This window comes from Falco cherrug, chromosome 6, assembly GCF_023634085.1.
Source record: "Falco cherrug isolate bFalChe1 chromosome 6, bFalChe1.pri, whole genome shotgun sequence".
Classification (NCBI taxonomy): Eukaryota; Metazoa; Chordata; class Aves; order Falconiformes; family Falconidae; genus Falco; species Falco cherrug.
Window position 1 is genome coordinate 79,637,292 of NC_073702.1, and position 26,724 is coordinate 79,664,015.

A 26,724-nucleotide genomic window follows, 5' to 3' on the forward strand; every position below is an offset into this window, starting at 1 on the left:
TCCTTTCCCCCTGCTTATTTACTCTGGAAAAAGTGTGCAGCTGAAGTGAGAATGGAGCCCAAAGGTCCAGCAGGAGACAAGAGACACATTTCAGACCCCAGTGCAGTTAGTACACGTACCGTGATTAAGAGAAACAAAACTTGAAAAGTAGCTAACTAATGTTAAGAGCCTACCTACGGTTTTTGAAAATTGTTCATATTTTCTAGGGCTTATGTTGATTCTGGAGAGATAGCAGCAGGTTCCTGAATGCGCTGTGCGCAGGAGCACAGCCCAGCAACACCAAGGCTTAGGGTCAGGTTGGCTGGGTGTGTAGTTTCCCTGGCAGAGCTCTGCTGAAAGAGTATTTCCAGTCTGTGCTGCAGAATGAGCCAGCATAAGCTGGCCTCAGCTCAGACGTCTCTATTTCCATCGCAAGTTGAAGACAAGCCCTTGGAGGGGAGCGCGAGAGCTGTTCTATGGATCAAGCTGAAATCCATTCCAGCCAGCTGTCTGGGGATTTCCTGAGTTAGCAGTCGCACCTGGGCCATCACGTTCTGCATCCTCCGGTGCCCACACCCTCTGTGATTTCATTTAATCTCTTTTTGTACCAGCTAAGACTCCACAGCATCCTATGGTAATGCCTCCTGCACCTTACGTATGCGAAAGGGCCCTTCCTTTCATTTACATTTGCTGCCTGATGCTTTTATTGGGAACGTGCTGATTGTGGCATCGTTACTAAACAATGATTCAGGACTTGCTGTTCACCTTCATCACTTGCCATTTATACTCCCTGCACCAGTGGTTACTCTTCCAAACTGAAGCATCTTGGTGTCTGTAGGCACTTGACTGCTCTACAAATTTTTTTCCTGGGTGTCTCACAAATGGTGGTCCTTCCACTGTCATGACTGGCTGCCACACCTGGGGCAACCACCGCACCCACTGATGAAGTGATATTCCCTATTTCCCTTTTGTTGGATCCTTCTGCATGAGCATCCTCATTTTCCTTTCCTTCCTGTCCTTTTCCCAGTGTCTGTTTGCCCTCTCCGTTGATGCCTTGTCCAGACCCCGCACTGCCTTCCCTTACCCAAGCAGAAGAGGGAGGGAACGTTATGGATGTTGATGGGATGTAGATGTCTACAATTACCAACATCAACCCACAGGCTGTATAAACAATCTGTTTGTGGCCTACTTCTCACTCAAGGCACTTTTAGTCTTAAAAAAAGAAACCCTCAGATTTAGTAATGAATGCTGTATGACCATGCACGTGCTGTTACGTCTGAGTTAGCCATATGTTAATTCATAATCTATATAGGTCAGATATACCAACCCAACCCAGGAAAAGTCCATGGAAAAGTCTGTGGTCTGAGGTTGTAAACAGGGTGATTTATTATCCCTCCTCCACAACTCCCACCATAACCTCATGGGGAGACAAGAACATCATCACAGGAGTACATATGGTTGTTTTGAGTTCAGATCTCAGGGCAAAATTTGGGAAAGCTGGAAAACAAACTGAACAGAAGAGAAAAAAATATTTACTATTGTCTCTGCACAAAGTGCTGACTTTTATACAGCTTTTCCCAGAACAATCTGGATCAATGAAAACACTCTTTGACAGAGTGGAGACATGATGTTCTTCAGTGAAAGAATAGCTGCCTGGCTGGTCAATCGCAATTCTAGCTCAGACAATATCATTTTCCCATTCTACAGCTAATTACACGCTGCTGGCTGTAGGGTCAGTGTTCCTGTGCCAGGGTTAAAATGCCTAAAGCCTATATGACAGTATTTACAACGGAGAAGGGCCAGCAGCACCGTCACCAAGGCATTCTGACATTCCCGTGGGGCAGAGGAGCGCTTCCCCATCAGCACTCCAGAAGAGCAAGGCTGCCCAAGAGATCCACCCCTCTTTGCTCCCTCTCAGCAGCCACCATGAATAACAAGCAGGAAAAACAGAGGCAGGTTTTGAAGAGAAATGAGGGCAGCAGAGGGGAGGAGGGAGGGCCGGCCCCGCTTATGCAAGGGCGGGTATAAAAGGGGGAGCCAAGCGCCTCTGCAAGGTAGGGAAGCGTGGGGCAAGAGGAGAGCGCGGACCTCTTCGCTGAAGAGCAGGTTTGAGAGGTCTGTGGCTCTTTGTACCTTTACTGCCAGTGTCGCAGGGAGGCATTTGTTAGCAAAAGTGCGTGGGCCCTGGGCTTGCTTTGCACAGGGGACGCCTGTATGCTTCCCAGCCTTGCTTTCACCTTTCTCCATTCCTAGTTGCTGGAAAGCTTTTTTTTTGCCCAGGTTTGGCCCCATGCAGGTTTTCTGGTACAGCTCTCTTCAGGGAGCCAAATCCTCCAACCCCGGAGCCAAAGGGCAGGACAGAGACTCTCTTCTTTCCGAAGCTGAAGCTCTATTTTTAAGCACACGCTTGTCCTAAAACATGGCAAGCCAACAAAAAAAGCCGGACAACAGGGTCCACGTATAGTAATTGGAATAATGCTTGTGGACTCCTGCTTAAAAATGGCTCAGAAGTGAAATGAAAGACTAACTGTAATTAAATCTTACTAGGATGAAATACATTCCAAGAGTAGCAGTCTATGTTCTCCACAGTCTGTGAAGTATGTTCCAAGAGTAGCAGTCTATGTTCTTCATAGTCTGAAACCTCCTTTAGTAGCAACCGTGAGAAGATAAAAGACAAAGATCTAAGAAGTGTGCTAGTGTGTGATGCATCTTAATTAGGGGAATATTAATTGGGTGAGTATAAGTGATGGTCAAATTAGGGGGCTGTTGTGTACAGGGACTTTGTAGTAGGACATGAACATAAGGTGAAATCAAAGGATCTCCCTCATTACTGAGGCCAGCCACATTCCCAGTAGTCTGAAGGAGGAGGAGCACTGGTGAAAGTGGGTCATTGAACATTTTCTGGTGAAAGTTTTTTTCTGAAGAAAGCTGGGTATTTTAATTCTATGACTTTATTGATTGGGGGTGGGTGGGGGGAGTCTCCTGCACTCCTCAAAGATATTGACAGCATTTTTTGTTGACAGAAAACAATAGAACTCGGTGCACAGACACCAAAAGAGCCCCAAAGGTCAACTAGGGTGAAAACCCTGAGAACTTTAAACTAACAACTGATCTTTATTCATGTGACGGAGCCAGATTGGAGTTATCATTCAGGTGACTCTTGCTCCTCCTCTTTTGTGGGGCAGCATCCCCTGCAGCCACGGATGCCTGACTTGGGGCTGGTACCTATAGCAAAAGGAGACCACCAGCTGCAGTGTGACTCAGTCATGGCTTGCAGGGGAGTTGGGAGCAGGAGATACCCAAACACCGCCCTCCAGGTGCTACAGCACAGAGGCACATGATTTAAGGAAAAAAATAATAATACAGTAGCTTCAGATTATATGATTTCCCCTTCTAGTGTTTCTTGTCCACAGCAAACATAAATCTGGCAGCTGTAGTATATGTTACTAGCATCACTTAGAGCTTATTAGCCAAAGTCAATAATTCTCGTTAATAAGGATACTTTTCAGAGTGTTGCAGAACACAAGGCGCCCGCCACTGAAAGAGCCTAGGTTTCTTTGTCCCCGATACTGAGATTATCAGGCTGGGTTTGCTTTTTCCCTGTGTTCGAGCTTCGCCTAGGGGGATGTAGCAGAGCAGCTACAGCTCACAGGCACAGCATGATCTGGCCGCTCCTGCACACCGCTGGTGCCTAGTGCCTCATGTGGGGCTGTGTGGGTGGTGGGGCAGGAGACACAGGTTTGGGCTGTGCTGTCACACGTCCCACCCGCACCTCCACTGGCCTCTGAGGGACCAGCTTTCTCCTCCAGCATGCCTGTGGGAAGGACTCTCTTGGGAAAAGGGGAAACAAGGGGAATGGCAACCCAAAACCTAGCTCGTTCTCGTAGCATTTAGCCGAACAAAATGCATTTTTGATGGAGAAACTTCTCCCATTGCCTGTATCTGTGGCTGGGCTGCATGCATTTTGTAGCTGTCTGGAGATGGTACAAATGCTCAGGGACTGTTCTGTTGCCAGGTGCTTCCTCAGCTGAGATGTCCATGCAGCAAAAGGACAAAACACCGTGAATATTTCAAACTATTTGTTTAAGCCTTGTGTGCATGATAGCATGTCATATGGGCCTGGGCTCAGAACTACTTTCAGACTTCATTAGACTTAAGGTCATCAGACTGTTTAAATGAAAAGCAGGGCTGCAGAGACAGAAATTCCCAATCCCTTTGGTGTTACATGCCTGGCACACAGCGCTTGGGCTGGCAGGACTCGGCTGCCCCTGTCTCCTCCTCCAGCTCCAACAGCTCCGACTGCCCTGGTGCACTGAAAACATCCCTCTCTCTCGGCTCTCTCCTTGAACCCAACATCTAACTGGGCACAGCAGTACAAACCATGCCTGACTGGCCCTCCAAAATCAGGGCATGGATGTTAAAACAGCCCTAATCCCATTATAGCCATGGGATTTTAATTACGAACTGTAACAGGGGCACCGTGCAAGACCCAGTCTAACCCAGCTGAATCATCCCTGGTTTGATTCAGTGTTTACTTGATTAAAGAGGAAGAAGGGGCACACCAAAACTGGAGGACCATTTCAAAAGCAGCAGAAATATCTCCAAATCCCATCCCTTTTGCCAAATAGGACTTGGGAAGCTGAGACTGGGAGGCATGAAGTCTCTGTGATCCAGCTCTGGCAACCTCATCCGTTTGGCTTGCATCCTCTTCTTTTCAACACATTTCACTTTGAAAAGGAAAAAGAACAAACTTTTGATCTTCTGGGTAGATCAAGAGGGAAAGAAAGGGTAAAAATTGAGAGCTTAATCCTTTTATTCTGCAGTAGCATACATGTCCCACTCACTGATGGGTACCCAGGCTGCAAGGTAGAGATTAAAGGCAATTTGTCTGAGAAGAAAAAAATCTGGTCCGACTGTACAACAAATACAGGTACAAAGAAATCTGCATTCCTTTCAGTCTGGCACAAAACAAGCTGAGTTATTTTCAGCTCCTGTAATTTGTTCTTCTGCACAGAAAAACGCCTGTGTCTGTCTTAGTAAATGTGTAACTGCAGGCTACACAGACGTGCTGGGTCTGGTTAAAGGTTGTGTATCCATCCCTGAAACTTTCTGTGTGGCCGGTGTTGAGCCATGCTCTGGTTTCATTGGGTCCTCTCTGGCCTAAGCTAACTTCTTTTGGCCCCCCCAGCCTGTGATGTAAAGTAGCTTTGTGTAACGCCACTGCAGACGTGTCGAAAGGGCCATCCTGTGGAAAGGGCATAAATCCACCCGCAATCACGCCGCCCGCTCCAGGGGGAAGAGGGCACGCGCCAGGACGGAGGCAAGTAAGCACACCTAGATTCACTTGGAATGCCAGTTTTTCAACTCGGGATTCCGTGCTTTTCTGAAAGGCTCAGGGCTGACTTCTTTAGGGCTTTCTGCAGGTGGGGCTTAGTGCAAGTGCTGGGGTGAGAGCTGCTCCTCTCGCTTCTGCTCAGGAGAAATGAGCTGACATGGTGGCTCTGGCAGCCTTGAGAAGTAACCACCAGGCACCAGTGATACCTAATGGCACAGCCTGACTGGGCGGCACAGAGACATCCTCCATGCTCCTACGGGAAAGATTAAGAAATGCTTCCAAGGAGTTGCATGATGGAGACAACAGGGTGGGAAGAGCAGTGCCTCTAATTTGTGGCTTTTTGGTCTGTTTTCCTGAGCTGTCTCAGTCAGGATAATGCAGTGAGTAGTCTGGAAATGCACAGTGGCTGGGCTAGCAGTGAAGATGAAGTTGGGAAGGCAGGTCCCAAGATAATTTTTCAACTGGTCATAAGCAACGAAGAAGCTCTGTGATGCGCGTCACCTGCTGCCGGCGGGGCTGGGGAGGCAAAGACAGGGCAGGGAGCAGAGAGGACAGCAGCGCTGGCTGCGCTGCCTGCACAATAATTTAGAGGATGGGATGGGAGTTAACAGGCAATAGCAATCCTTGGATGAAGGCACAGCGCTGGAGATATGCAGCAGGCCCTCCCTTGCGTGCTTCTGGGGAGCAAATATTTTCAGGCCTGACTCACTAGGAAGATGTTCAGAAATTCCAAGGGACCATCACCAACAGCAGAAATGCCATTTGCAAACCAAGCTGTTAGACAGGAGCCTACAGCCTGGGAATTTAGATGTGTATGTTAGCAGGCATATCTACTTAACAAGGTATGTCTAATTACCAAGCATCTGCACATCTCAGTTTTTTGCATTTGCAAGAGAGTGGCGATACTGCAAACAGGAGTATTATTAGGCATGAAACACTTGGGGGTCCCTCAATGAAATGAATATGATTACACACAATAAATCAGGATGGAAAGGTGCCAGGTCTTGAATGGCTGGATTTAAACCCAAAGACTTTTACCCTGTGTAAATTAAAATGTTGGTGAGACAGATATTGCACTGTGTCCTCTCAAAAGGCTCAGGCTACTGGAATTGCAGTACCTGAGAGGCTGGTGTGACTCAAAAAATCTTAGAGAAAGAAGGCAGGGAGTGGAGTTTGGTCACTGCTGAGGCTGTTAGCAGTTTGCCCATCCAATGAGTCTGCAGAGCTTGGAAAGGGGAAAAGAGAGTGAACAGAGCTAAAATAAATAAGAAATGACTAGTAGAATGAAAATACAGCTCTAAATAACAGCATTTTGGCCAATGGTAAGTGTTATAGCTGCATAATTTCCAATGCATTTGGATCTCAAATACACAAATTCAAGGCTATATACTAGAAATCCAGGGAAGGTACAGCAGAGCTATTAGTTAACAAAAAATCAGATACAGTAGAAGTGAGAATTACAAAAATGCAAACATTTTCAGTGTATTTGCACATACGTGTGTATGTATGCATGCGTGTGTATGTGTGCCAATGGCTTTCTCATTCCCAATATGCAGCAGAACCTTTGTGCCAAAACATCAGTGACATCCATATCCAGTCAAACTCTCTACTTCTTATCAGGAAAAACAAGAGCAGCAGGTAGTCTTTTACCACAGGAGAAGACTACCTGTACTTTGGAGTAAAACTCAGCTTACCCCCTCTAACTCTGTATTCAGATAAAGAAGGTTCTATGAAAGCGGTTTCAGTGTCAGCACATTTGTATAAGGAAGCCGTCAGTGTGTTTGCCTAGAAGCTGGAATGAATGTTTGCACTGGGCTATGAAAACACAAAATGCTCTGCTAGTGCCAAGTATTATGCTGACTGGACATATAAAGTGAAATCATTCAGTGGTGGGACCTTAAGAGACCTGGTTCCCGACCCCACTTCGCTTAGCCTGTCTGTGTACCAGCCAGATTCATGCAGCAGTTTGCAGAGACAACTGACCAGGTCCCACAAGCAATATCGTCGCACTATTACAATGCCCTGCCAGAACTAGCACGCTCTAGCTGGCAAGCCCAGCTGGTTGGCGCGCACAACCGCACTGCTTCCCATGCTAAATCATTAGGGTGCTGCAGTGGGTAACGGAGTCACATCTGTGCTTAGCATTTCCCCACCTGCCACCATTGAAACCAGTGGCCATCTCATGCTGGACTTTTCAGGGGGCACACTCAGACCAGCTAGCACTAAATACTGAAATTCCTGCCTTTTTAATTCCAATGCAGCACTAGCACCTCACCCTGTGAGTAAGAGGAATTGTATTTACAACAGGCTAATCAGTCTTCTTTCCTCCTCACTTTTTCTTTCAGCAGACGCCGTGGAAGCAATTTCCCAACATGAACCTGATAGCAGAACTTCTCTGTTTGTTGGCGTGCCTCACCACACTGACTTGTGACCGTGTCTACGTCCACCCTTTCAATTTGTTTTCTTTCAACAAGAGTACTTGTGAGGAGCTGGAAAACTTGGTACAGGAGGGAAAGAAAACTTTTGTCCCTGTCTCCATCAAGTCCCAAACCACACCTGCCTATGAAGACGACCTGAACCAGGACAAGCTGGAAGTCCTGAGCCCGAGTGGCCGGAGGAGGCAGAAGATGAGGTACCTGAAGGACTTAATCTATGTCCTGGGTGCACGGTTTTACAGCGTGCTGCAGGAACGGCGGCAGGGCCAAAACGTGCTCCTGTCCCCAACCAGTCTTTATGGCTCCTTGGTGTCTCTCTACCTGGGCGCCTCAAACCAGACAGCGGCTGATTTGCAGCGTTTGCTGGGATTTGTTCCCCGCTCCGGAGATCCTGACTGCACCTTCAAGGTGGATGGACACAAAGTCCTTTCCAGCCTGAGGATGATTGAAAGCCTTGTCAAGAGCAGGGATGAGGAGTTGCAATTTTCCAAGATGCTCTGCCTGTTCTCCGCCCCCAGCGTGCCTCTATCCCAGCTGTTCGTGCAGGACTTGCTCCCTTCTGCTGATGCTCTCTACGCCCGAGCTGTTGACTTTACAAAACCAAGCGAGGCAGCAAAGCAAATAAATGCCTTTGTGGAGGCCAAAAGCAAGGGCCAAAGCAAGTGCTTACTGACAGACATCGACCCATCTGCTGATCTGCTGTTTGTGGTGGATGTCCACTTGGCAGGTATGAGGCAGCACTGCTTGTTTCAGGGGCAGGCTGGGTGGCGGACAGGCAGTGCCTCTGCTCCTGGGAAAGATGATGAAAGGCTGGACCACTGCTCCATGTGCAGTGCCCTGCTCCCCACCGCTGTGCTGGGGGTCCTGCCTACACTCTGCCATGAGCCAGCAAGGGCAACGGGGAGGAGGTGGAGGGAGATGGCCTCCTAGAAATTTCCCTTGTCTAGGAAGTGAAGAATTAGGAAAGGTGTGGGAAGATGAATAAGAGAGGTATGCGCAGCATTTCTGACTGCAAAGGAACCAAGTCATGAGGGGCTTCCAGCAGAAACGATCAGAGAGTAGCTTTAAAGCAAGCCAAAGAAATACCTGTCCCCAGAACCTGTGGAAACACAGGGAGCTGGGTGTAACAGGCTGGAGGTACAGAGTCAAGAAAGGCTGAAACACGTAATGGCCATGACTCCTCCAGTGGCTATTAAACACAGAAGTCTGGAGGCAACTTCTGGGCTAGGAAGGAATCAAACAAGCTACCAGTTATGGAAGTGGGGAGCATATACAAAATTAGAAGAATTAAAGCGATGTCTTAATTACCTAGGGTTGTTCCATGCTGCTGTCCCAGAACTCCCCCTGCACCATAGCTAAGCCTCCTCTTCCAAGCGTAGCTGCTTTTCAACATCCCTGTGACTGAATGCGGTATCAGAGACCGCACACTCTCGGGTTGCTTGCCTACCAGGCAAGTATTTCAGAAAATTTGCAGTGAGCCATAAGTTTCTAAGCAGGCCTCTGCTGCTAAAGGCAGAGCTCTGGTGCCCATGGAATGCTTTTGTGCCTTCACCTTCCCACCTGAAAACTGGATGTCAGGTTGTCTTTGCCTTTCATGGGTGCTGTCATAATGGATCTCAGCTCTTCAGGCAGCTGTGAGCATCAGCCTTCTCTTCAGTGTAAGGTCTAGAGATGATACTGCAAAAATAATTCTCGTGTTACAGACTTCAGCATGGTCACAAGAGTTTTCCTTTAGCAGAACAGTTTTTTCCTCTTCTTCTGTATTGGAAACATATAATTGTATTAGCTTAGGAACACGTTTGAGGGTCTGAGTCACTGGGTCAGCTCTACTACCTTCTCTCTCTCAGAAGGGTGAACTTGAGATGTAGTCTCCACGTGTGGGATGGAGAAAATTGGCTCAAGAACAAATGAGTTGGATAAGCAAGTCTCTTCTAATAAACACAGGAGATGACTTCAGCAGTTGCTTTGCCATTTGGTTGTGGAGAGCAACCACGACAGCTAATGCTGTCATGTTCCATGTCTGTCCCTATAGCTGCAGAAAGGAAAAAGTATATTTTTTTGATCTGAAACACAGTATATATGCTCCTGAGATCCTATCAACAGCCATAGGATTGATTACATGACAGAAATCCAGACCAAACAACAGCTAAATCTTCCAGTGGTCTCAACTGTTGTTTGCTTGCACACAGTTGTTTTTACATTTATAGACTCGCTGCTGAGCAGAGGCTGCCATTTAGAACCCAATACATAACATCAGGTGCAAATTTTGCTGACATGAGACTTCTTTTGGTTTTTTTGAAGTTGCAAAATAATTACAAACTACGGAATGAAAATAGCACCATGGGATTGCACAATCTTAAGCGCCCTTACCTTCTCTCTTTTAAACGCTCTTCTGAACAGACAACCCCCAACAACTTAGTGTTAACTTGAAATGTGGCAGGATGCTTTTTGCCATATTTTTTAAAAAAGTAAAAAGTCACAGCTTTCCACAGGAAGTCATCCTCTCATTAAGCTTGCCAGGCTGGCGTAAAGCCTGTATCACAGAACATGGAGATCATCACCTGAAGCAGAGAGGTCCAACATTTCTTTCCTGCACTCCCAAGCCAGTACTGCAGCATGCTCTTACTCTTGCAGGCTAAATCTTCACTCATGACTGACAGCCTTTTTCATTTTAGCTATCTTGCCTGTATTGTAGACACAGGTTTCTTCCCTGCTCTGATGTGGCTGCCAGAAGGCTGCCCAATCCCACAGCTTTAGTGTTCCGATAAAAGATCTCACTGTAAGAAACCATTTCTTCCAATGTGTCAGCTATCACTTCCTATAGCAAGGATGTTCATCTTCAGTTTTCCTTATATTACGTTCTGGGTGTGTGAGACAAAAAGCAGGGTTTCTGTAGTAAATGCATCTCTCCCATGTCCTGAAAAAATGCTGTGAGAAACAAATACTCATATTAAGACTACGAACATCTTTTGGAGCACTTTCAGGGGAGCAGCTAGTTACACATTTGAGGACACAGACGTCCAGACCCTCACCTAGCAGAAGGCCACAGGCAGTCGTTTCACACAGTGGTGCTGGTTTGTCAGTTCACAACTGGCACAATATTAATGGACACAGCCCCAAAGTCAGTAGCAGAGCTTTGAAATTTTGCAGTATCTTTCCCAAGACTATTTTAAATCAATTACTCTCCCACCTTCATACATTTAGCTATCTGAATGCTCAATTCTTCTTTCTCCCTTTTTATTTAACTCTGTTGCAGTCTTGACTTTTGCTATCCTGTGAGAATAAATTCTGCAGGTTATACAGACCCCGTGAAAGTGGCTCCTTTCTGCTTGCATCTCATAAGAAAAAAAGGTGAACAACTCTACTTCCCTATTCTTTGTTTTGCTTACACCTTTCACATCTCCTACCTGCCGCTTCTTTTTCGGTGAAGTTATAGTAGGTGAAAGTGCCTAAATGCTCTTCTTACACAAACTCATCCAACTTATTTAAGAGGCAAGTGTTCCTATGCAAAGCCGCTTACTACATATTAAATATATTAGGGTCCAGCATGTATCTGGATTAATTGGAGAATAGACTAATCAACAGTACAGCCAGACCAGCTCCTATTTTATACCATATTAATTATTTAAATGTAAGGAGCTCCTTTCTTTACCCCAACGTGTACATCTGTTTTCCTAATTCCCCCAAACAGCAATTTTGAGATTTCTGATCTTTGCCCTTCTTGCTGATGGCAGTAGTTTCTTTAATGCCAACAGGATTATCTGCCTAACTGGGCAGCAGCACTGATCTATGGCAGTGAGCAGATAACCTGTTGAAATGCAAAGCTGCACAGAAGCAGCGGGAGGTGAGAGCAAGGCTTTCCATACTTGTGAACTGGGTAAGAAATCTATATTAAGGTTTAGCAAGCATTCAGGTACGTCCTTTTTAACCTCCTTGGCTCAATCAACACTTGGTGCTACGCTTACTACCTTCCCCATTGCTTTGGTTCATGCAATGGCCAAGGGTGAGACCTCAGCCAGAGCTTGTGCTGCCTTCCCGATCCCGAATCCGCCTGGCTGCCTGCGGGTGCTCCTGCAGCCAAGGGCTGGCTCTGATGGGTGCGCTCCCAAACCACCACCACCACTCAAGGGATGGAGAGGAAATCCATCAGCCAACAAGGAAGCAGGCAACCAAGCAAGCAGAACTACTGTGCCCAGAAAAGGCCACAAAGCCAGTAGAAATCTTGTGGCTTTGGCTGCAGTCCTGATGGTCGCCGTCCGTGTGCAGCCAGCCTGCACCAGCCTCTGCCTGACGCTACCAGAAAGCGTAGTAAAGGCAAAATACATATGCTTGTAGTAGCAAAACATGATTTTATACTTGCAACCCTTGTCTAATGCACAGTGTGTTGGTTTTAAATGAACGTATATACTGGCTAAGGGGCAGGGGGGAGGAGTGAAGAAAGTGAAGAATAAATTTCTTCTTTCTCAATCTGTTTTTCAGTGAACGTTAAGCAAGCCTGCCAGCTCAAAGAGCCTCAGGAGTTCTGGGTGGATTCAAACACGAAGGTCTTGGTTCCTATGTTGTCAGTGACGGGGACATTCAAGTACAACACTGATGCTAGTGGGACTTTTTCTGTGGTGGAAGTCCCCATCAGCAAGACTGCGCTGCTGGTGCTGCTGCAGCCCATCAATGGCAGCGAGCTGGAACACCTGGAGTCTGAGCAGCTGTTGCAGTCCTCAGCTTGGCTTCAGCAGCTGGCCCCAAGGTAGGGATGAACAAGACAGGTACCCCACACAGGCCTGACTGCTCACTGACCGGGGTCGGATCCTGCCAGGGAGGGTTTAACACCCAGCACCAAGGGGAACACCTGCAAACCTAGGGGTCTCACTGCGAGGGAGCTCGACTTCAGTGGGATTGGCTTTTTATCTGGGGTGTTTCAAGGAAACGAGCAAGTGCTTTTCCATAGTTGACAACACAGGACCCATGAATTGGGATGAGCTGGGGTTTAAGTGTGCCCAGGGCAGATTTAAGGCAACTTCCCACTTGGAAACAACAACGTGACACCCATCAGCCCTTGGTAGCTGTCTGGCCCCACATACTGAGCACTTCTTGTGGCTGTTTTCACATGCCCGTTTCCCAGGAGTGCCCAGATACCATGCTTTCATAGCGGGGAGCATGCACTTGCCTCTCTCTCTCTCTCTTTTCTGCAGAGAAATTAAATTAACACTGCCGGAGTTAACAACAGAAGGCAGCTCTGATCTACAGGAGCTTCTTGCAGATATGGAACTGCCTACACTGCTGGGAAAGGGGGCAGATCTCAGTAAAATAAGCGATGCCAATCTAACAGTTGGAAAGGTACAGTACACATCACTGGCATTTAAAAATATGCCTCCTGCTCAATTTCAGCCTCTTTAACTGTACAAATTCACCCAGAACAAACCCATCAGAGCCATGTGGGACACATGCTCAGTAGGGAACTTCCAAGGTGACTGAACGATGCAAATATTCCTTCGATTAACCCTTCAGCAGCAACAGGTTTGCCTTAAACTCTTCAAATTTCATTGCTGCAGCCAATACAACATGTGCACAGAGATGAGGTTTGAGATCCGAGTGTGCTGCACATACAAATCAGGCTGCATTTGTTACCACCTCCAGGCACCACAGCAGGAGTGTATAGTAGAGGCTGCAGGTACTGGGCTGCTGAGGATAACCCTCCATCACCGAGGGACTAGGAAGTTCTGTCAGAGGCTGCAAGGGTACCAGGATTTCCTACAGCCCAAGTGTACAAGCAGCTGTAGAGCTTTTTCCTGTTATGGAACAAGTACTCCATCTTTTTAAACATCCATGGAGTCTACCCCGTGCTGCTTACAGCTGATCTAAGTTATTGATTACTTCATGTGCTTTATCGTTTACTCAAACTCTCATTTGTCTCTTTGCTATCATGCTCTGGAACCATCAGAGTTACTTATATGTTTTGCTTTACAGGTAATAAATAAAGCCTTTTTCAAACTGACCGGTGATGGAACAGATCAGCCAGAAGACCCCACAGCACAGAAGGAAGATGTGGCGGTCCTGGATGTAACACTGAACAAGCCCTTCCTTTTAGCTGTTTTTGAAGAGAAATCAAGGGCAATGCTTTTCCTTGGCAGAGTGACAAACCCTCTGAACAGGGCTTAGTGCAAGCACAGGGAATAGGGAGGGAGGGGAACGACATGCATTTCCCATCACCTTCTTCTTCTTCATCAGCTAATTTTACTATCTTGTTGAGTGCTCTGTTTAGCCTGGACATGAAGCAGGTAGTGTCTGAAATACAGCTTTCTGAAAGCTTTTAAAACATTGCAACGTTTCATCCTTGTTCATCTATTTCATACGAGGCGACTCAAACTGTTCCTCCAGCTTCTCTTCCTTATTCCCACCACTTTGTCTCCTTTCTGTCCCCAGCTCCCTTTTTTGATCCAGTGGGGACAAAGTAGTAGCCAGCAGGGCACTGACTTAAAAAAAATAGTTTTATAAGCCCAAGCAGCATTTACTAGAGAAAGGTGTAGCAAAGGGCCTCTTCCTTCTTTAAGAGGTCACTTTATAATTTTTAGTTTGGGGAGTCTTGCAACAGAGAGTCCCTTTTATGCTACAGTGAAAGTTTCAGCTATCCACAGAGATTTCTGTCTTCATCAGCAACATTTTCCTTTAAAACGCTGCCAACAGCGCAGGCAAGCTTCACTTGTCCCACTGAGACAAGATTTTCTGCCTTGGAAGCAAAAACACATTTAGAGGAAGTTTCTTCTTTCCGCAGTCCAGATGGATACATTCATTTCTTAACTCTATGGAAAAGCTAAAAATAGAGTTTGGTAGCATTAATGAACAGTGATGGATAACTCTCATAGCTTGACAGAATTATCTCTGACTTTTTAGGAAAAAAAAGCCCAACTATTTCAATACAAACCCGTTCCTTGGGTTACTTTCTAACCTGAGAGGCATCTATTACAGCCTTACATCGAAAAAGAACATTACCGGTTAGAGCCCAGGTATATAAACTTTAACATATCAAAACCATATGTTCTTAAAAACTAGTATTAATGGCAATAATCTGTACTAGTATAAATGGTGGATGTGCTGGTACGCATGAATAAAAAGGTTTCAGTGGTCCAATCCAACTGTTCACAGAGTCATAAAGGTTTGAAACATTGAACTGCAACGAGAGATTATTAGATGGCTCTTGAATTAGGAAGCGAGGAATTGGAAATGAAATCTTGGTACTAAGGAAAGCCTCTCAATGGAACAAGGATTTCCACTTCTAACCTCCAGATTTGCCTTTAACACTGATGGCATTTAGAAAATATCTGCAGACCTCTTTGGTATATGATGCCAGATGTATCCTACAAAGCACGGTAGCTCATTGTCATCCAGAGTGGCCCAAATGTCTAATCCAAACCCACTAATGCCAGTGGCTTGCTAACGGTGATGTAGATAACGTGACAGATCCTTCTGGGGTGTTGGAAAAGACTAGTAACACAACTAGATAACGCTAGGATTTCAAGTGCCATGATATAGCATCCATGTATTTATCCGATTACACTGTATGTATTCCAGCTAACATCTAAATACTGTATTCATACATAGAAGCAATTAACTATAAATATGCAGAGATGGAAAAATGCAAATAAACCCACTTCCAAGTTGCTTTGCCACAGTTCAGTTGGGTTTACGTCCATTAGTGCCTCCCTTGTTCTGGCTTCTGAAATTTGCTCCAAGTCAGATTTATGTTTTTTTTAAGTCCGTGAATTGCAAATTTTCATGCAAGACAGCCAATGGTATAGCTGTAAGCATGAAGCCTGGCAGCTCCCAAGTGTTTGTACCAATTTTAAAGTTACCCGTTTATTCATTAAAGGCAGAAGGTAGCATCAGCCACAAATAAAATTTCTGACCACAAAATGTTCCATTTCTATGTTGATGGAGGACAATGAAAGGAAGCCCCAGCCATGCTGCCAGCGAGTTCTGGGACAAAATGCTATTATTCGCTGGTGGGGGCTGCATGCTGTTGGAGGACTCCATACACTGTCCAGTGGTATACAGGCAGAAAAACAAACAAGCAAAATCTAGCATCCACAAAACCAAACACATTTCAGAAAAGAAAAGAAAGCACCTCTCACCTCTCCACTGACACCCTGGAGAAGAAAAGGGAGGAAGAAAGGGCAGAGACAAGGAACTAGAAGTACACTGGTCAGAGCAAGGCCTGGGAAGAGACGTGCTGGAGCAAGCACTACAGTACCCAAAAGTTAAGCTATCTGTACTTGTACCCACGCACCTGGATATTCAAATGGTAAAAAACCCAAACCAACCAAAAACTAAACAAACATCACACACACACACTGAATCTCTCCACTTCCCCAACAACGTATAGTCTCTTGAGACTTGTTTCCGACATCGATTTTACAACTAAAATTCTTCTGGCATTTTGTACTCTTCACTCTGCTGCAGTGGTGTCCTTCAGTTCCACCAGATTCCTCTGCCAGGCACACAGTGATGCACATCCTAAGCATCACTCACACACTGAGCTCTAAGCTGCGGTTTACAGCTCAGCAGTCTAGTGAAAGAAACACCTAAAATCATGCTCTAACAGGTGGGAGATTTCGAAATGGAAAACAAAGGCAAGGACAGGCTTTTTAAGTTTCATCAAGACAACATAGTTCATCCCTGAGCATAGCTGACAATTACGTGGGTAAATTTTAAAAAAATAAGTACGTATCTAGACAGCTTGCTCCAGTTCAAGCATGAAAATACAACTGCTGATGGAAAAAGAAGAGTAAATGTCATTCAGTATTGAGTGGTCTGGCCAAACACAGACATTGCCAGTTATCTGCAGGTGATGAGGTTAAAACAGCCCCGTCCACTTCTGGTATAACTCACAAACTTGAGAATCCAATTACCATTTTAGAGGAAAACATGCCATTATTCTTTTCCTCCTTGATGCTACTATACAAAAGCTCTTCCAGCTAATTCATTCCAGAATTAGAAAGGCATAGCAAGTTTTCTAGAAGTTACAGAAGAAGAAAAAGACAGAAAATCTGCGTTACTGTCATGAAGTACAGCGCACTTAAAAAAAAAATATCTGTGGAACAGGAATTAGTAGCAGAAGACACCTCTGTCAGAACACACTTACATGGTAGATCCTCTTCTCCTGACTGATCCACAGTATTGGAAAATGCTAGAAATTTTTTTACCAAAGACAAAGCCAATTAACACCTCTTCTTTCAACACGGGTATCACACAATTTTTTAAATAATGCCATATTCCACTGAAAGAAAATTAAATGCGATTCAAGTGAACAAAAGATGGGGAACTGACATAAAACCAGTGATGCAGACATTTACAGCAATCACAGGACCATTCAGGAATTTTGATTTGCTATACGATGTTATTTCCTGCCTTGAAATTAAAGCTGGTCTTCAGTGGAAAAGAACAGAATTCAGCCTGTACACTCAGCAAGCTGACGGTGACAAGTGGGAAGTGTTATTGCAGGAAGATGTGGGAAATCACGGGCAACAAAAGGGCAAGTAACCTTTTCATGCCTTTTTGGTTTGCTACACAGATCGCATCCTTTTCCCTGGAGGATACAAACAAAGCTGTTCTATCTTCAATCGCTAGCATGCGCAGATCTCAAAAATCTGCTACTTTTGTGACAGTTGTTACAGTAATTTAAATTTATACACACACACCTTCCAAAATTAGCACAATACATTTACAGTTCTACACTCTCAGCCTCAGACCACAACTTACACATACATTTTAGAATAAGAAAACGTCATTGAAAACAACAGTAGCTAGTGGCAGCAAGATGTCTCTATTCCTGACTTAATAAAAGCAAATTAAGAGGTGCAGGGAGATAAGACCAAGCTTTCTAGGTTCATCAGTTAGAAGCCTGGAAAAACAGAATCACAGAATCATAGAATGGTTTGGGTTGGAAGGGACCTTCAAGTTCATCTCATTTCAACCCCCTGCCGCAGGCAACAAACTTCTTGTTCATAAGGAGTAAGTTACGTTCATTTTTAGTGTGTACCTAAGCCCTTGGCTGGCTGAGGATCTCCATGTCACCGAATGAGACAAACAGATCTGACGTGCAGGAAGTTGGTTCGCTTTGCTGTTTCTTTCTTCAGCAGTAACTTGGATGCTCTCTGCATTGGATATGTTGCCGTGAACGGAGAGATGCTAAGCAAATGAGAAAAGCCAAATCTTGCTCTCCATTACTCAGATCGAATCCAAGAAGAACCAGCCTGATGTTAAGCAGCAGCACTTTTCCCACTGCCCCCCTTCATAAAATTAGTTTTAGAAAAGCTATTATAATCTTCCATCCTAATTGCTTGCAAAGCACAGCGATCACATATGTCTTCTCAACTAAAACATGGTCAGTTCTGCAACAGTGCAGAATAAAAGCCTTGATGCTGTGAAAGGTTTGCTCACTACAGCTTCAATGCTACATAACAGCCGTGTGCTACAAATGCTGTTATTTCTCAGTACTTGGAAGATTTGCATCATCTTTGGAAGATTTGCATCATTAAGACCCAAGCTCTCTAAATAATTAAAAATACCCATTTCTTCCTAAAGTAACAAACATGAACTAGAATTCCAGTGTTAAATTTTCACAGGTTAAAAAAAGCCCACCCCACCCCACAGTCAAATTAAAAACCACAAACAAAACCTTCCTTCACTCCCACAGGGCACTCTCTCATTTGAAAGCTTCAAATCCACCTCCTACTGTCCCCAGACTGTTACCCATCCCTTAGATACAAAAGAGAAGTGTCAATAGGCAAATCACTCTAGGTTCAAGAGAGCTCTTTGTTAAGCCCTCTACCATTTAGAAGCCTAATAACACTTTCAAATCTCCCGCTATATAAAGATACACCTTGTACTCAAGTAACTGGGTTTGAAGTTACAAGAATTCTGTATGTATTCAGGCAAAATACTCCCCTGAATTCTAACAATGTGATACAAATCAGAAATATGCCAACTCTGAATAAATTCTAGCTTAGCGAGTTAAGTTTTAGTTTGAAGGAAAACAGGCAGCCTGAATGTAACAGTAAGTTAGATACTGATACTAGAAATTATTTTTTAAATTACTTTAAGAGCTTTTTTAATGCAGCACTTCTCACCAACCAGGTCCATGAAAAAAACAGATCAGCAAGAGGAAAACATTCAAAACCCAAACAAGAGCTAACCATACCCCATGTCAAGGGAAAGCAGGTAAATGCAAGGCCAGTAGCAAGAAACAGCAGATTCCTATTTCTGTGAGCAGTTTCTTTATTCCAGAAGAGCTGGAATAAAGTCCCTTTGAAAGCTTTTGACAGCTATCAATGAACACACTCAATTCAAAAATGTATGGGACATCAAAGTTAGAAAGACAATTTATTACCTATTATTTTCATCATATAAGTTCATTTTTCTGCATTTTAAGATGTACAACAAAAATAAAAAAAACATTTTCTTCTACTTATATTCTACAGTAGAAAGTTTAGAACTTCTGATTGCTTTCCGTACAATGGAAAACTATGGTAAATTCTCAGTCTTTGGTGACACAAGCTTATCCTGACAGATGCACTGATTTGTTGCTCAAGATACATTAGGAAGCACTTCATTGCTACTTATTTGGTAAAATAAAGAAGAATTAAATTATCTTTCTTTCTTTTAGGGCCATTGTTTATCTTCAGTCACATGCTTTCAAAAAAATATCTAGGATTGTTCCATTGTAGCCTGATCCTTGGCAGTTAGAACCAGCTCTGTAAGGGCTGAAAAGCTTTTTATGCTGCTTGTTTCCAGTCCCATCTTTCGTATCTAAAAAGACACAAAAGAAACAATTATTTTCTTTAAAACATCAAAACCTCACTCATTATTCTACTTAAAACACCTAGCAAACCATATGTTTTGTCCTGAATTGACATGCGGTAAAAAAAAAACACATCTGCATATAGTGAATATTATAAAAAAAACCCCCAACATATTGCATCCCACTTTGCTCAGTTTAGTCTTTCCAGTTAATGTAGTAGGAAATATAGATTCATTTCCAGGCAACTAGTAACTACAGCCAGTTGGAAGTTTTCCAGTGAAACAGTCAGAAAGAGAAACTTGGCTGTAAGTTTGTTTTTAAGGCATTGATTTCAACTGAAATTTTTTCAAACCCCAAATGAGGTTTCTCGGCAAAACTTTAAAGACAAACATGAACACATCCAACAACAGCTAGCGGTGTGATGATGAAAGCATTTCAAGAGGCTGCAAGACCCTATGGTTCTAACCTTGAACTTCCTGGGGAATGAAAACAACTCTACAAATAGGGAGGTTGCTACAAGTCATTTCTTACCGAGGAAATCGATTGCTCTGACAATCAGAAAAAAATGCAACCACGAGAAAACTAAGAATGCACTGAAAAAGAAAAATCTGGACCTAAATCAAACCCTAACAAAATGATTCTGAAAAGGTGTTTGCTGTTGGAACTCTTTGTAATGTTCACATGTACCAAAACAGCACCTACATAATGATGAATAATCTATACCAGTTCAGCTTAAATCCACATTGCAGTGATGTTAAGAAATAAAAAGAACAAAAGCCCAACCCCAGCCACAAACTGCCAAATAACAGTTCTTGTTAGTAAGATTTCCATACTTCCACCCAAATCTTCCTTTGTAGGAAGCCTCAGATTACAAGAAAAACATCTGCTTACACACAGGCAGACTTTATCTACCTGTTCCAATGCATCAACAGCATCTGCTCATAAACACGACTGACGACAACTTCTTGGCAACTAATGATACGGACTTGCCGTTGGAAGATTTTTTTTTCATATACATACATAATTTTCAGAAAGAAATAAGTACAAAACAGTACGCTTATACAATTTGATGTAGCTACTGCACATCTCTCTTCTCCTGGAATAGTTTATTTTATTCATTTTGTTATTTAAAGTTTCATATTTGGCACCAAAAGGAACTTACAGTTATGCAGCACAACAAATAAAGCTAGCATCTTCAAAGCTCTAGGGAACAGACGCTTGACTATACAGTAAATCAAGGCTGAAATACCCAGAGAGGTGGCAAACAAAAACAGGGCCATGGGACACAAGGAAGGTCCCTGCCCTCTGATCTGTCCACACAGTGTTTCCTCTTTGTGCTTCTAAACACTAAGCCGTACTTGAATTTTAAATAGTAAGAAACACAAAGCACGCATCGTTGCTCAAGTAGTATCTACAATCACCAGGGTCTCGAGCCACCTTCCTTATACAGATGTGAAAAAACAAAGCAACCCCCTCCCCATACCAAAACCACATCAACAAAGCTTTCAAGACCAAAAAATAAAGTTAAGCTTCCCTTTCCTCCTCTGTCTCACTCCCTTCCAAATCCAGTAATAAAAGCAAGCAAATTTGTTTCTGATAACTTACTTGTTCTCCAAAATATTCAACATCTAGGGCTAGCTGCAGTCGGATTTTATCATCATCACTCATGCCCCCATTTGTACCGACAGGGTTTGAAGTCGCAGTTCTTCTGGCTTGCTTCAACCTTTTTAGGCTCTCCTCCATTTTCTTAACAGAACTTAGCACATCAGATACAGTTTCATAATACCTAAATTGAGAGATTAATGAGAAAGAAAAAATACTACACTTTTACCAAAAGCCTACTTCATACACATCAGTACATCACTGTCCCTGAGAAAAATGCTGAACAGTGCTGGGAGAAGTGGTTTCCCTTGTGAGGAAGCTAATTATGTTTCCATCGTTATCAATTAATCAGTATTTCCCATCATTAGGTCTAGAGGTCATTCTGACGCCAACTATTCAGTGTTGAAGCCTCCTTCTCATCACAACATTTCTGACCTGCTCCAGGTATCTGAACTCAATAGAGACCAAAGAATGCAACTGCTCAATTTTGAATGGCCTGAATCAGCCTCTATTTACAATCAACAGAGCATTAAGTAGAATTCCTTTTACAAACAGGACAAGAACAGCCTGACAAAACAAAAAAAATACATAGTTTTAGACAAGTTATAGAAGTGCACACCAGTGTGAAATGTCTACTTCTAAAATGAAGAACCTGATCTAAACAGGGCCCTCGAGAAGCTAGCAGGAAAAGTCAGAAGAACAGTAGTGCCAAGTTAGAAATGGTATAAACAGGATAAAAGACCACCTCCCACATACTGGGATCCACATTAAAGCAAGCATAGAATCAAACCAGGTAAACAAATCAACTCGTCAACAGAAGTTCAAAAAGCATTATGGGCTGAAATCCCACGCCTAAATGGGAAGAGCATAATACCATAGGCATTCACAGATGCCCAGGACAGCAAGTTGTTAAGAACAGCTAAGAGAAGAAAACAGAGCAACAATGGGAAATGAGAGGATCCGTAAGTGATCAGATTGAGCTATGTTCTATAATTTGCTAAAATCTGTAAATTTTAAAAAGCCTCTCTGTGACAGTGATGAAACTACTACTGTAAGGAACTTGAAAGAATCTTTCCGATAATTTTAAACAGGGAGGCAACAGAAAGCAGGCAAGCTTTTTTAAGGGATAATTAGATAGGAATGGCTAAAGAGAAAGTGCTTGCCAGTGCCATGGAAACTGTTTAACGATAATCATTCTACGAGAAGTATCTTCGTAAAAGTCAACTGTGCTCTCTTTTCAGATTTTGGTATTTCCTAGTCCCACTCACTACTTTTGCTGTACTTCAAAGTTCTTCTGCCACTGAAGCAAGTTCAGTCCTTCATGATTTTTAACTAGTTTATGCTCTTTTCTGTTTTTCTCATATAGATGCAAGAAGATACTGTCACAGCAGGAAATTAAACTAATTACTCACATCTGCACTCTCAATGAAAAAAACTACAATATTCCTCCATTTAAGAAAGTCAGTTTGTCTCCTCTTGTTCATTAAAGATAAGACATTTTAAAACAAACTGATAAAAATCATAACAATAAATCATGATAACAGAATTCAACACAACAGTCTAAGGAAATAAAAAATGAACTCGCCAATCTTACCTGTGTGTAACCACTACCGCTTAAGTGGGTTTTGGTAATGGTGACACAGAAAGTGAGAAACTTTTTTTTTGGGGGGGGAGGGAGGGGGCAGAGGAGGGGGAAGCTCTGGCTGGATCCAAGGAACTACAAAACAGCTACTTACATTGTGTGGTGTCACCAGTTTTACTGAAGCTTTAAAAGCAAGGCTTACTAGACACAGAGAGGTAGACAGACAGGCAAGAAATCATTCTAAGATGTTTTAGCTCTACAAGCATGCAACTTGACAGTCCAGAAATCTTTGGAGTCCTTCAGCAATGTTAATTAAACAAATCTAATTGCTGTGGGTTAAAAGTAAGCTTGTTTTTATGGACTAGTAAGTGGTTAAAATAAGATACGCCAACCTTGAAGAAGTTTTTGTGAAAAATGGAAGCGAGCAGTGGAATCCAGACCAATCTATGCCTACCCCTGTCCAAAATACTTAAGAATAATTTTAAGGACAGTTGATGAGTATTTCAGTGTCAAAACGGTCCTATAATTCCAAGTTTATTCTGTATAACCAAGTACATGAGTGCAAAGTGCTGCAGATGCATGCATTGGGCATTAACAAGTACCTGAGAGGTGCCAGAAGCGGAGCAGCAGGGAAGGATACAGAGGGAAAGGGCAGGAGAGAATTCATATTCTGACTACAGTTTAAAGCCTCAGTATTATGTGGCTAATTCTCAGAAAACGTCAATCCACTGCTCAAGCAGCAGTCAACAGACAAAACAATATGCTAAGAATTAATAGGAAAACCATGTAAGGACAGATGGAAATCACAGCATCACACTTTAACCTCCATGGACTCTTCCGATCATACCATCTATCACCAGAACAGACAAGGAAAAACAACAAGCTACTATAAAGATGGGAAGAGGAAAGAAACACCAAAACAGGCTAAGAGGACTCTTTAGACTGAAGCAAGATTACAGAGATAAAAAAAAATTATAGCTGGCACAAGGAATAAATTGTCCACAATGCAAGAAGTTAGGGATATCCAGTGAAATTATCTGGCAGGACTTCCTAACAAAACCAAGTATTGCTCTCTCATGTTGCAGAGTTTAACTGGTTGAACTCACAGAATGCAACATCCCATGGCAGTATGAATTTAAAATACAGCTAGACAAACAGACAGAAGCAAAACCCATTAAGGAACTTAATGCAGATGGACATTCATGCTCAGTAAGTTCTTCAAGATGCTAACTAGGAAACAAAATCTACTAAAGAATTATTGCTTTACAACTGCCTTATTAAACTGTGAACAATTAGTTCTTCAGCAGTTAAAAAAAAAACCCCAAAGATTTTTTTTAAAGCACTAGAAGTTGGATAATCATTACATACATTAAAATAGTCAAAGGGAAGCAGAACTCAAGTTTCTTGAAAATCCAACCATTGTTCACTGAAAATAACATGACGTTAAGGTCTTAAGTCAATTCTGAAACAAAATGCAAATTTTTAGTTCACTGTTGCATTATTAGAGGTAAACAATTTTTCAAATGCCCTATCCATAATGTCATGGTTTGCACAGATCTGAGCAGAAATCATGTCTCTGGATTCCCTGCCCTGCTTTTCATCTGCTGAATACACAACACCTGAGTAAATCTGAAGAAATACACCCTGCCAGAAGAGGGGTATATTCTTGTTTTCTTTTTGTGTTAATTCGTAGTGGTTTTTCCTGTGCCCATTCAATGGACACTGGAGGTTTTAATTAATGCAAAGAATGTTCTGTATGGGTCTCTTACTTTTGCGTGCTTTCAGAGAGGGCACCTTCCAACCATTGATGAATCATGGGCTGCTTCAATGCATCTTTGTATTCATTCTGCAGTCTGTAGAAGGGCTTAAGAGCACTGTCAACATAAGGTGAAGCTTTAGTTGGCACCTCCTGGTAGATGACAGGGAAACAAGGTGGGGAAAAAGAACCAGTAATATACTTACTGAAAGCGTCAACAACGAATACTACACCGAATACATAAAATGCTAAGCCTGCACCCAAGCAAACAGATACACACTCCATTCATGACAGACCAATGAAGAGGTCATCTTACATAGGAAAAAACACCATCACAAAATCATTCAGTAGTGTCATACAATGTGACATAATATAGAACAAGGTTCAAAATGACCAAAGCTTTTTGAGAGATGCACGTGCCAGCCAGCCACTCCTATTATGAGGGCATGATCCTGAATGCACTTTCTGCTTATGCTGATTTCAGAGAAAGCTAAGCAGACTCGGTGTCCACAACAGATTATTATATCTTTGTTAAAATACCTATTTTTCATACTATACTTCATAAACTGAAGACATTGCTCCTTCTGTTCTTATACCATCCTGCTCCCTCAGTTATTTTCTAGAAGAATGTTTTGGGGGTAACTACTATCCCCTTACTATCTTCTTCTCAACCAGTTTTGGTTGCAGAATGCTTCATCTCTCCAGGGATGATCCACACACAGCTTGGGTGAAACATCATGCATTGCAGAGCACCAGAACACATCCAGGGTAAAAAAAAAAAAAACGTCTGACACTTGAAATACCTCATCAACCTCTTAAGAGTTCCAAATCTCAGAACCTGGCAAGCAAGAGTCTGAGCAAACCTGATTCCTACAAAGACTATTCTCATACCAAATTCAGAATTCTGCTGAAAAAGCAAAGTATTAGAACACAGTAAAAATAAAGCTGCCATAGTGTGACTATAATAATGTACCTTCTCCACCCAAGTCATCTCTCAGCTGTTTATCAGTTCAGGCTCCACACCACATAAAGCCAGTTAGGCTGACGGCCAAGAGAGCAATGCAGTCGCACTCATGCAGTACAGAGCTCAAGCTAGCGACTTGAATGACTTGAAGGTGGCCAGGTCCTATGTCTTTGTTTAGGCACAGTTAGCTCACCGTCTCTTAAAAATTCCATAGATAAGAGAGATGATGGCAGTCCACTAAATCACTATGTAGAGTTTGCTTTCAGATAACTGAGCTAAGCACTGTAGGGTTGCTGCAATTTCCACCTTCCTTGGACTTAACATACTTTGCTCTACTCTTTCCTTAACTTCAGGTAAAGATATTCTCTTAAATACAGAACAATCTAGTCACTACATAGATTAATTTATTAGCCTTGAGGTTGTCTCTTGTTTTTAAATACAATTTCTGAGTAAGTATGTCCTTAAAACTAGAATAGTGAGAAAACCTAGGAATAAATGAAGTAATAAACTACTCCCTTAGGAACCAATTATCTTCCAGCCTACCCTAAATGTTTAGCACCCAAAGAAAATGTAATATCCTTGAAATAAGTAGATTTAACAGCCGTAATTTTTCCCATTTACCCACTGAAAAAGTACAGCACTGCTGGTGGCAGCACAGTTTCTTCAAGATAGCCAGGAAAGTGCTTTTGATTTTAGTAAGCCAAGGCAACCCCTTTCCCCCAGCCCCAACCAAAAACATCCCACAAACAAGCAGGAACCAAGAGCAAGGGGAGAGGGGTAAATGGGAAAGAATTGTGGCCTTGCCGATTGCAGCCTGCCTTCTGTGTTCACATTAGGTAAGAACGCTGAAGTCTGTGGTTCCTGTTACTCAACTTTTTCTCTGCTATCTGAATGACACCAAGCTAACCACCAACATGACAGTGCAGACAGACTGGCAAAGGCAAGTTGCAGTAGCAGAACAAGCCAAGATCAGACAATTGGGTTTGGCACCGTAATTTATCATTACTTTTTATTAGTTTCTCAACAGATTACTCTTTTTCCCCAACCCCCTTTTTTTTTTTTAGCCATTCTCATCTCGTTCCTTCTGTGCAAGATACTTCTTTAATGAAATCCAAGCAACTAGCTCACTGGGAAGAAGTTTCTTACCAGAGCAGGCAGAAGTGTCATACTCCCAAAAGAAGTCTGCAACTCAGCAGCACTGCATCTTATGGTGTATGCTATGACATGAGGAAAGTGCATTTATTCTCATTAACCCTTTTTCTTTTGCATATCAACGG

At 43.1% G+C, this 26,724-nt stretch overlaps 2 protein-coding genes across 5 annotated transcripts in view; one reads left to right on the forward strand and one right to left on the reverse strand.

Moving 5' to 3' along the window:
- The first annotated feature begins 2,004 nt into the window (after positions 1 to 2,004).
- On the forward strand, positions 2,005 to 15,415 carry AGT (angiotensinogen). Of its 2 annotated transcripts, none has more exons than XM_027806829.2 (5): positions 2,005 to 2,094; positions 7,660 to 8,476; positions 12,229 to 12,493; positions 12,939 to 13,083; positions 13,714 to 15,415. In XM_027806829.2, exons 2-5 carry the CDS (start codon positions 7,687 to 7,689, stop codon positions 13,903 to 13,905), a joined length of 1,392 nt encoding a protein of 463 aa, XP_027662630.1. In that variant the 5' UTR covers positions 2,005 to 2,094; positions 7,660 to 7,686; the 3' UTR covers positions 13,906 to 15,415. The 2 variants fall into 2 exon arrangements, with proteins under 2 accessions (XP_027662630.1, XP_005440312.1); XM_005440255.4 differs by having other exon boundaries at positions 7,663 to 8,476.
- A 3,682-nt stretch (positions 15,416 to 19,097) lies between these two features.
- The window catches only part of COG2 (component of oligomeric golgi complex 2), a 32,117-nt gene continuing 24,490 nt past the window's right edge, over positions 19,098 to 26,724 (reverse strand). For 2 of the 3 annotated variants that reach the window (XM_005440247.3, XM_027806827.2), the window contains exons 16-18: positions 24,497 to 24,636; positions 21,149 to 21,329; positions 19,098 to 19,551 (exon numbers count right to left, since the gene is read on the reverse strand). In XM_005440247.3, coding sequence (XP_005440304.1) covers positions 19,450 to 19,551; positions 21,149 to 21,329; positions 24,497 to 24,636 — 423 coding nt within the window. In that variant the 3' untranslated portion in view covers positions 19,098 to 19,449. The other variant, XM_055714056.1, reaches the window with a different exon arrangement.